The sequence below is a fragment of the Archocentrus centrarchus genome, chromosome 24, assembly GCF_007364275.1.
Source record: "Archocentrus centrarchus isolate MPI-CPG fArcCen1 chromosome 24, fArcCen1, whole genome shotgun sequence".
Taxonomy (NCBI): Eukaryota; Metazoa; Chordata; class Actinopteri; order Cichliformes; family Cichlidae; genus Archocentrus; species Archocentrus centrarchus.
In genome coordinates this window covers 33,876,638-33,888,078 of record NC_044369.1, presented here as the reverse complement: position 1 = coordinate 33,888,078, position 11,441 = coordinate 33,876,638, and the positions used below count along the sequence as shown (strand labels likewise).

Here is an 11,441-nt window from a genome sequence, read left to right as displayed (position 1 = left end):
ACATTGGTTTGTTTATCAAGAGGTACTTTAATGTGAATTTGTGTTTCTCTTCTATAGGTTTTCAACCTGCCTCATTACTTTGCTTTAAAATTTGAAATGCACATGGAACAAATAAAGAAAGTATAACTGAGTGAGTTGGCCAGCGTCCTCTGTGGAATCCAAGCCGGTTCGAGTTACGGCTGACACTGAATCTAGGAACTTTGAAAATAACTCGACAGTGCCCGATATCTTTCCCGTGCGTGCTGCCTTTTTTCTGTACCGCTACAAAGCCGACAGTCTAGGTGTGCGTTTGTCATAATCAGCATAACACTGGTTACACAGGCTGACATTTGGGATACCGTGGACTTCAGCACAAACCTAAACAAAGCCAGAGACACACAAGGCAAAAGGACAACAGTGGAACAATCATCTGATTAAGAGGCATTATTGTTCATTAAAAAAAAAAAAAAGCGAGGGAGGCTGGATGAAACCAAAGAGAAACACTACAGACCGCCTAAATACTGATCCTGAACAGTCCATAAGGGCAACTGCATTATTATTGGAAATAAATATATAAATATTAAAAGATCGAGTCAGTAGAGACAAGGGAAATAGGAAACATGGGTAAAGAGGAACAAAAAAAGTTGAGTGTATGTTTCACCTGTGATTGGATCTGAAGGCCCGGCTGCAGGAAGTCTTTCACCAATGGATGTGCCTGAATGATCTGGTGATGGAGGGCAAAGGTCATCTGCATGAAGTTTTCTATTAACTTCAGGTTTCAGTCACTCTTTTGAACTTCATGTTTCATCTGCAGTCTCATTTCTTCCACACTGCTCTGGTTTTATTCTTGGGGAAAGTTGGGAAGAAAGTTCACTTCAGCTCGTCCGGCTCTTTGGATTTTGAAGCGGGGATGTGCTTTGTTAGGGTGCCTCGTGCTTCTTCTGCCTGAATTGCACAGACATTAAAGACAGGAATTTAGTTAGCCTAGATGCCAAATTTGTGTGTGCATATGAAACAATTAAAACAAACTTAAACTACAGACTAATTACTTTCAAACAAAGACTGTGTTCTTACTTGTGGATTGTCCAGTTTGAAACACTGCTTAAATTCCAGTAGAGAAGTCAGTGTTGTCTGCAATGATTTGATCCTGTGGGAACAGATTAAACAAGGAATATTAAACTAGCCAAGTACACAATTAACAGTCAACATTTATTAGGGCTACCTTTCAAGTGCTAATGCGTCTCACCAATAAGACGATGACCCTGGTGCCCTTTAGGTTTACATGTGCTCATAAATCAGACCAAAAAAAACAAAGACAAAAAGAGTTTCATTTAGTCAGTGACAGTAAACTGGCTCATTCTCTCAGACACAGCTGCACCACAGCTGTCTTGCCAACCACAGTAGTCCACAAATAATGACAATAATGTATATCTTTACCAAGACATCTTCTTGGTCAACATTAAACAACGAGGCAAATTAAGCCCATGTTGTTTTATTTAATAATTAAAAAAAAAAATCGCCTTGTTACTTATCTTAGTACAGTGTGTCATTTGTGTTTCTACAAGGTCACGTGTCACTCAAACGTAAGTACACATACGAGTGTACGCACACTTGTAAGGACACTCCCACCATCGGACAGAGAGCGAGGGTCTGCAAATATGTTGTACATAACTGTAATCAAAATATAAGGTTCTGATGTTTGTTTGCCTTTGTAGGTCGCAGGGAAACGGCGTGTTATATTATGAGACTGCAGTACAACTCTCACAATATAACACGCAGCTACGTAGCTACAGAGGCCTTGATAAACCGAGCGTGTGCGTGCACTGTCGGTAAGTGTCACTACCAAATTCAAAGGGCGGCAAACAGCGCGCTGGACCGTTTGAATCTCCCCTCAAACTCTGCTGATGTGGCAGAAAATCACAACTGTTTATCTCTTAGTGCACTGACAACAAATGCTACAAGCCCGTCACCTAACACTTAAACACCAGATAAAACTAGAAAATGAGACGAACGAGACACCGACTGTAAACAGTGGACTACAACATACTGGCAAATGTAAAAACGGTGCAATGACCAAATACTTCTATAATAATGAATTACAATAGTCCACCCTAGAAGTAATAAATGCATGAATTAGCTTTTCAGCATCACTCTGAGAAAGGATGTTTCTAATTTTAGAAATACTGCACAAATGCAAAAAAGCGGTCCTACATATTTGTTTAATATGTGCATTGAAGGACATATCCTGGTCAAAAATGACTCCAAGATTTCTCACAGTGTTACTGGAGGCCAAAGTAATGCCATCCAGAGTAAGTATCTGGTTAGACACCATGTTTCTAAGATTTGTGGGGCCGAGTACAAGAACTTCAGTTTGATCTGAATTTAGAAGCAGGAAATTAGAGGTCATCCAGGCCTTAATGTCTTTAAGACATTCCTGCAGTTTAACTAATTGATGTGTGTCATCTGGCTTCATTGATAGATAAAGCTGAGTATCATCTGCATAACAATGAAAATTGATGCAGCGCTTTCTAATAATACTGCCTAAGGGAAGCATGTATAATGTAAATAAAATTGGTCCTAGCACAGAACCCTGTGGAACTCCATAATTAACCTTAGTGTGTGAAGAAGACTCCCCATTTACATGAACAAATTGGAGTCTATGAGATAAATATGATTCAAACCACTGCAGTGCAGTACCTTTAATACCTATAGTATGCTCTAATCTCTGTCATAACATGTTATGATCAACAGTATCAAAGCTGCACTGAGGTCCAACAGGACAAGAACAGAGATGAGTCCACTGTCAGAGGCTCTAAGAAGATCATTTGTAACCTTCACTAATGCTGTTTCTGTACTGTGATGAATTCTGAAACCTGACTGAAACTCTTCAAATAAACCGTTCCTCTGCAGATGATCAGTTAGCTGTTTTACAACTACTCTTTCAAGAGTCTTTGAGAGAAAAGGAAGGTTGGAGATTGGCCTATAATTAGCTAAGACAGCTGGGTCAGTGATGGCTTTTTAAGTAGAGGTTTAATTACAGCCACCTTGAAGGTCTGTGGTACATAGCCAACTAATAAAGTCTGATTGATCATTTTTAGGATTGAAGCATCAATAATTGGAAAGACTTCTTTGAACAGTCTAGTAGGAATGGGATCTAACAAACATGTTGCTGGTTTGGAGGAAGTAACTATTGAAGTTAACTCTGAAAGATCAACTGGAGCAAAAGAGTCTAAACAAATACCAGCAGTGCTGAAAGCAGCCGAACATGAAGAATAATCTTTGAGATGGTTATGAATCATTTTTTCTCTAATGTCTAAAATTTTATTTGTAAAGAAATCCATGAAGTCACTACTAGTTAACGTGAAAGGAATACTCTGCACTACAGAGCTCTGACTCTTTGTCAGCCTGGCTACAGTGCTGAAAAGAAACCTGGGGTTGTTCTTATTTTCATTAATTAATGATGAATAGTAAGATGTCCTAGCTTTACGGAGGGCTTTTTTATAGAGCAACAAACTCTTTTTCCAGGGTGCGGAGCCGAGTCTCCAATTCAGAAAGCCTGGCCTCCAGAGCTACAAACTACGGTGACCCAGAGGTGTCAGGTCAAATACAAAAGCCACAACACAAATACAAATGCTGCAACGGATATAGAAAACCACAACGGAAGTGACGCAACATAAGTTCTGTTTTTTTGTTTTTTTCAGAACTTTAAATAAAGACAGTAATTGTAATGAACAACTCAAGGAGTCTGTGGAGACGATTTAATAGAATATAGTTGAAGTTATAGCTTTCTGAGCGATCAAGTCTCCGTTTTTTGCACCGTACTGTCGCTAAGCAACGCAAGTTATCTGAAATTGCTTCATTGTGTCGCAGAGAGACTCCCACAGCCACCTTTCATCCCGAAGCCCTGCTGGGACTTCAACCTGTACTTTTCATGAACTTGACAGATTTCCTCAAGTAGCTCATGGCACCTGTGTGATAAAGACCGTCACCAAATTCATAAACTATTTCATCCGAAACTGCCGGTGATTTAAATCTTTGCCACTTAAAAAGTTCACTGTCTGTGTTGCGGTGCTTATGACACGTTCTGTCTGCTGTGTGACGCAGTGATGCACTGTCAGCTCACCTGTGCAGGTCCTCCTCTGCTTCTTCTCCCATATCGAACATAGCAGGCGAGGAAAAGAAGCACACGGTTTACCTCCGATGTTAGCAATCAGGTCCTTTGCATTGCTCCTGTTTCGAAAGATCCATTCTCCTTTTTTTTTTTTGCGGGGGGGGGTCAGGCTAGCTTAAATGTCACTGTAAAATGTGATGATTGTTGTTTTTATCAGCTGATAACTGATCATTGTGTCACTGGCAACGGAAAATGAGTTTGTGCACAGGTCTTGGCCTGCGCGGCAGCTGTTCAGTGCATTGTGGGATATGAAATCATCCTACGGACGTATAAAATTACATTGCGACCCAGATGTGGCCCGCGGACACTGAGCCTGACACATGTGCTCTAGCTGCTGAGTCTCTCGACTATCGTCTCTGTCAGCAAGCAAAGCTTCTCTTCGTGTTGTTTCATTCAACGGGCACTGTTACTTATGTTGCAGGTTCCGTCACTTCCGTTGTGGTTTTCTATATCCGTTGTGGCTTTTGTATTTGTGTTGCGGCTTTTGTATTTGACCTGACACCTCTGGGCCACCGTAACAAACAGACTACATTTATTACAAGCAGTGATGTCAGTAACGCACTACTTAGTAACGCGTTACTCTAATCTGACTACTTTTTCTCGGTAACGAGTAATCTAACGCATTACTATTTACAGTCCAGTAATCAGATTAAAGTTACTTATCCAAGTCACTGTGCGTTACTATTTCTGTCATTTTCGTCTGTACAAAGTTATATTTTTGCTTTCTTCTTGCGTCTCGGGGAGTGACGTCTGGCCGATGCGACAGTTAAGTCCCGTTTTCGGCATGAGGACAATAACAGCACAGCGACACAAATGGAAACAATGGAGGGAGGAGAGAGCTGCGCATTTCTAGCTGAAATACAGGCACTATTGTGAGTCTGTGTCAGCTAAAGATGACAACATCAAGGTTAGTTGTGCACTCTGTGCTGGCAACAAAGTGCTATGTAGCAGTGGCGGTTCTAGCCTGTTTGGCGCCCTGGGCGAGCAAGTCGAAGGATTTTAGCAACAGAACTTTTATTCCTTTTTCCACCGCCACCGAACACACTTTTTCCCTCACGCTCGTCTCCTGCGCTAGCCCGCATACACACACACGGGGCAGAGAAAAGTGGGCGGTGTCTCTCAGCCTAATAAGGCTACATTCTTAAAGGGGAAGGCTCTGCCTGTATCCCGCAATACTGAAGAATCCTTAAAAAAATTCCTGGATCCATATCATGATTCGGATCACCGCCAAAATGTAATCACTTCTTCCTCTTGTCATTTCCAACCACTCCACAAAATTTCAGCGAAATCCGTTCATAACTTTTGGAGTAATCCTGCTGACAAACAGACAGACAGACAGACAAACAAACAAACCAACGCCACCGAAAACATAACCTTCTTGGTGGAGGTAAATATACAGAGCTTTGGGTGAGTTGCTAAAATTTTGGCTGCTTTTCACCATATTTGGTAGGTTTTTAGGAAGTTTTTATTGTAAAATTATATATATCTATATAATATTACAATTATATAGATATATCTATATAATTTTCCAGCCCAGTGTGTTCACAAGCTGCCCAATCTGGCAACACTGCGCCATCCACTAGCGGAACAAATCAGAGCCGGGCCGGGGCAAATGACCGGGCCCTTTATACCCAAATAATAAAGCTCATCATAACATCATTTTATAACATACACATGCCCAGAACAGCGGGAATGTGTATGTTATGAAGTGCCACTCATGTTAGCTTAGTCCATAAAAATGCTCCACCTAAGGCCTTTAAGGCCGTTTCACACTGGAGGCGTTGCGTAAAAACGACATGAAGTTCCGAATCTTTCAGATGCGAACCTGTCGTGTAACCTACACACACACCGGACGCGCTGCGTTTTTGCGACTAAATCCTCCTCATATAACGCACGGTGAAAAAAAATGCAGTCGACATCAAGCGATGATGTAATGAGGCCCTGATGTTTCTAAACAAGAGAAGGAAGAAAGAGAGTTTATGGGTTCATCCAGCTCAGCAGGTTTGATCCCGGAGTTGAAGCTGCATCACGGACATTTATATCAAACATATCTCTCATGAATGATATCAGGTCATTTTGAGTGAGAAACAGCATTTCTATCACAAGGTAGAAGCTGCACTCAGTTTTGGCAAAGTGACTTTTATATATTCTGTTTTTTTTATCAAGGTAAAAACTATCTGACATTAAAAATGTCTTTTTAATGTCAGACAGTTTAGCTGGGGCTATCCCAGCCACAAAAACTGTGGGTTGGAGGCGGGGTAAAACTTAGTCAAGTCACCCGTCTATCACTTGCTTACAAACATCTTTTTAAAGAATAAGTCAGCCTTTTGCTATTTTGCTCTGGATCTTTTCTCTTTACATTTTAATAGCACAGCTGTGAGTCTTTTGTTATGGAGGAAAAAAGCATTAATTTATTTTATTATTATAAAATAAATTAATGTATATGTATAAATATATGTACAAATTAATTTATATTTATTATTTAAATATGTCAATAGTTTATTTTTGAGCAATTTATACTGTACATCTACAGCTGAACATTAATAAAAGTGCCTGTGAGACATTTGGGACATGTAACTTTGACTCAGAAGTGCCTTTTTGTTGATACCTTTTGGGAAGAAAAAATATCGAGATTTACATCGTATATCGCCATTCAGCTAAAAAATATCGAGATATTTCTTTTGGTCCATATTGCCCAGCCCTAGTCCACATATACAGCTACTCTGTCAGAGACTGAGTGCCATCATGTCAGACACAGTAACCATGATGAGAACAGCTCCTTCTTCTTCCCTGTGCCGTCAGGTCGGGAACATCTCAAACCTCCCTGCCTTTCCTGAAATGTAGTTGAGCATTTTCTGGGATCTCTGTAGGATATATTATCTAATTAATGGCTAAAGATCTGGTAAGGTTTAGCACCTACAAACAGTAGTTCAGGGTGGTTGTGGTTCTGGAGGTAGAGGGGGGTCATCTACCAGCTGGAAGGTCGATGGATCAATCTTCAGCTCCTCGAGTAGATTTGATGGGTAAGCTGCAAACAAACTGCCCGTCTTTGGGATTAATCAAGTGATCTGAATCTGAATCAGTCTGCATGTCAAAGAATGATAAGTGTGCATGAATGTTAGAAGTGCTTAAAAGGAAAGAAATAAAGACCTGCATGAATGTGTGCGTGAATGGCTGAATGAGGCTCGCAGGGTTGTATGAGTGCATTTACTAAACAGAAGCATCCTCAGCTTCCTTCTTTCCTTTTCCCTTTAAAAGGTAAGTCAGGTTACAACATACAACTTATAACAGACCATGTCAAATAAAATTATCACAAACAGTCTTGGAGCTTCACCCTGGAGCTGCTAACTTAGTTAAGTTTAATCATGTGCCCTTACATCTACATCTATAAGCACATATAAAACACACCTTTCCAACATGACTTATTTACAATGTCCTCTCACCATGCAACATGTTCTCTACCTGTGGAGCCAGTGTGTCAGTTGATATTACCCACTTGCCAGTATACCAGTATCTGCTTTTATAATGACTGATAAATAACATTTTAAAACGAAAAAATAGAGACGCCCTTCAACCATGCTGTAAGTTGATGATGCACAGTTTGTCCACCAGAGTGCGCTCTGCAGAATTCCTGTTGAAAACATGTTTGTAACGCCACAAACACTTAGCTGAGATTTTATTTCTCAAACACAGGTTTACACATTTGTTTTTTCTTTGCACAGATTAATACTTTACAAACATGTGGAATGTTTCATGTATTTGTTCAGTAGTGATGGAAACACTTCAAAATCACAGCATATTTCAACATGTGTCTGCTAACAGGTGTAATAACACATATTTGCTCCCTTTGTGGAGACAAAGTCCACCTTAGGAAGCTGTACAGGTGGCTCTCTGGGTTATCAGCACAGACACTGTAGTTCACACCCTGCTGAAGCCGTTTTCACTCTTCACTATTTCTTACTTTCTCTTCACTCGCTGGTTAGTTTTAGGCTCTAGATCCACTTGGTTAGGTTTATGAAAAGATGTTCATTTGTGAACTTGCACATTAAAAAGTGACAAGTGGGGTGTGTCACAGTCCTGTCTCACTGATGCTAAAGCAGGTGATGAAGTGCCACCAAAGAACAGGTAGGCACACCAGCAGGTTTGATAAAACAGCATTAACTGAATGAGCTGCATATTAAAATTACAATCAGGAATTCAAATGTAAACCCAATTAAAGTCCTACTAAGAACCCAGAGAAAGTGAAGAACCAGATGACCAGATCCCAAATCCAAACCCAGCATACAGAGGTTCAGTGAATGTGGTGTTGAAGGTGTGGAGGTGGATCAGAGTGTCAGAGGAGACTCTGTAGAAGGACAGAGTGCCGGCAGGACAGTCCACATACACTGCTACTCTGTTAGAGACAGAGGAGGAGGAGATGAATGCTTCTCTGTTATTGTGCCACACAGAGTAGCCAGCATCAGAGCAACTCAGACTCCAGGACTGATCATTCCCTCCAAACCAACAGTTATCACTCTTTTCTTTCCTTCTGATTCCTTTGTAACTCACTGCCAGATAAACCTCTCCTTCCCACTCCACCTCCCAGTAACAGCGACCAGTCAGACCATTTCTGCACAGCAGCTGAGGCCAGCAGTCAAATCTGTCTGCATGATCAGGATACAGCTGCTCGCCTCTCACACGTGTCACCTTCCTGTTGTTGTCAGACAGTTTGAGGTTTCTGTTCACTGTGTTTGTGTCGACTGTGAGTTCACAGCAATCTGGAAAGAAAAAGACACAACACAGCTGCAGTTTATCGTCTGATACATTTGATGCTTTTAAAGTTTAATGATGATACGTTGTGATGGAATAAATACAGCTATAGACAGTAGACTGTATATAAAAGATGGCTGTGGCCACTGTGCGGTTACCCACTGTGAGGTGCTGGTTTTGAAGGCTGGAGGTGAACACTTTGAAATCAGATGCTGTGAGTTAGGGGTGGACCTGACTGTGAAACTGATGCTGCACACTGATTAAAGTGTTTACTGGGCTCAGAGTGAGCAGCAGGCTCACAGCAGCTCCCCCCCCTCCCCTGCTGGCCACTTCAAAGAATGCAGGTTTAAAGCACTTCAGCCATAGCCTTGTTTATTACACCCTGAAGTCCATGTATTAATACACAGTCTATGCTACAAATGTGTAACTTACTGTTTGTGCTGACAGTTTGCCTTTTTTTTTTGTTTGTTTATCATTTCTGAAACTTACACTTCAGTAGTCCAGCTTTTAGCCACTGCTCTGCACAATAGTCCACTCTGGAGGGAGAAAAACACAATAAGTTTGATCTATAAAACTTCGTACATCTATTCAGCATGAAGCAGCTCATTTCTGAGTGATATAGAAGCTGGCTGAAGGCAATAATAGGAGCTAAAAGTATGTTAGCAGGCTGACAGCTAACTGACCAGGAAGACCATGGAGGCCCTTCTGACTATAGCAGTTTCATATTCAAACTCAGGCATAACTAAATGCTTGCAATGCAAATTTTTGCAATATCACGGTAAGTTCACCTAAGCTGTCTATCTGTGCATTTCACAAGATGTCCTTCATTTACTAAGGCTCATATAATGATCAGTTCACAAAGATTTGGATCAAGAAGCTAATGAGTCTGGTGGTCAAATCATGATAGTTATAACAGAAATGCACAAAACAAAGGTAAGGATAATGATGGAGCTGACACTGAAATGTATGATTTAAAACACAGCCATGCCAGAGTCAGGCTACCAAACGGAGAGTGGGGCAAAGAAGACGCGTGCAGAGAGGAAGGGCATCCAATCAGCAACCTTTGAAGTTTCATATACAGAGAATAGGGATCCAAAGCTCAAGCCTCATTCTCTGACAAAAATGCACCTTTACTCAAAAGGACCAATTTTTAACTTCTTATTTTAAAAAAGAATGACTTAATATCTGATTGTATGAATCCTGCTAATGCCCAACAACCAGAAAAGTGTGTAAATATGCAGCAATATGCAAACTTTGTCAGGAAGTCATCATGCAGGGAAATATTTCACTGTTCTAAAGGACAGGGTGTCCCATGATATTTTAGACTGTTACTCTATGGAATATTATTTTTATTATTATTTATTTATTTTTGATAAACACCTAAAGTTATCCTATGGCAACGAGACATCTACCTTGAAGGATCTGAGCAAGTTTGAAGATGGCCACATTGTAATAAATAAATAAATTAACAAGCACCATGTGAACTCAATTCAATTTTATTTATATAGCGCCAAATCACAATAATCACCTCAAGGTGCTTTGTATTGTAGGTAAAGACCCTACAATAATACAGAGAAAACCCAACAGTCAAAATGACCCCCTATGAGCAGCACTTGGTGACAGTGGGAAGGAAAAACTCCCTTTTAACAGGAAGAAACCTCCAGCAGAACCAGGCTCAGGGAGGGACAGTCATCTGTGGTGACTGGTTGGGGCTGACCGGACCGTGACCGGAACTCCTGTTGTTTGGCCATACCTGAGAGAGTCCAGTCTCCATTGAGGATTCTTCAGTCCACTAGAAAGCACCTTCACATTAGAGTCTCCAGGATAATTGTATCTCAAGTCCAGATCTCTCAGATGGGAGGGGTTAGAGCTCACAGCCAAGACCAAAGAAGCACCGCCTTCCTCTGTGATCAGACAACCTGAGAGACTGAAGTTTTGGAAGAAGAAAATGTCCAGGAAGAGCATTACAAAGAACAATGTTGCATCAGTTCATTTATTGTTCTTTTCAATTTAAAGTAACGTAAACTGTCAAGTATCTCTCCCACACACACACACAGACACACACACACACAGAGACACACACACAGACACACACACACACACACACACTGAATCATTACCTGAGAGTTTCTAGTTTACAGTGTGTACTTTTTAGTCCACCAGTCAGCAGCTTCACTCCTGAGTCCTGCAGGTCATTGTTACTCAGGTCCAGCTCTCTCAGACTAGAAGACGGGGAGCTGAGAACCGAGGACAAGCTTCACAGCTTCTCTCTGAGAGGTTACAACAGCTCAGCCTGAGAAAGAATTATCAATGAAGATAACAATGAACAATGTAAAAAGTAAAATTTATTTGTTGGGTCATAAAATCACTTACAGAGCTTTGTTGGAGGCTTTGACCACTGGCAGCAGCCTCAGCAGAGCCTCCTCTGAAGCAGAGTATTTCTTCAGGTCAAACACATCCAGATCTTCTTCTGATGACAGTAAGATGAAGACCAGAGCTGACCACTGAGCAGGAGACAGTTTATCTGTGGAGAGACTTCCTG

The 11,441-nt window shown here is 41.0% G+C and overlaps 1 protein-coding gene and 1 long non-coding RNA gene across 2 annotated transcripts in view; both read right to left on the bottom strand.

The window, feature by feature from the left end:
- Window positions 1-217: 217 nt before the first annotated feature.
- Window positions 218-1,075, bottom strand: LOC115774895 (uncharacterized). Its single transcript, XR_004019219.1, has 3 exons — window positions 1,054-1,075; window positions 641-924; window positions 218-357 (listed from the first exon to the last, which is right to left on the bottom strand). It is a non-coding gene; the product is annotated as an uncharacterized LOC115774895 (long non-coding RNA).
- Window positions 1,076-7,844: 6,769 nt separating this feature from the next.
- The window catches only part of LOC115774843 (NLR family CARD domain-containing protein 3-like), a 99,048-nt gene continuing 95,451 nt past the window's right edge, over window positions 7,845-11,441 (bottom strand). The window contains exons 10-13 of the mRNA XM_030722289.1: window positions 11,020-11,154; window positions 10,653-10,826; window positions 9,389-9,435; window positions 7,845-8,907 (exon numbers count right to left, since the gene is read on the bottom strand). Of these exons, the coding sequence (XP_030578149.1) occupies window positions 8,375-8,907; window positions 9,389-9,435; window positions 10,653-10,826; window positions 11,020-11,154 (889 nt within the window). The 3' untranslated portion in view covers window positions 7,845-8,374. The remainder of the gene's footprint in view (window positions 8,908-9,388; window positions 9,436-10,652; window positions 10,827-11,019; window positions 11,155-11,441) is intronic.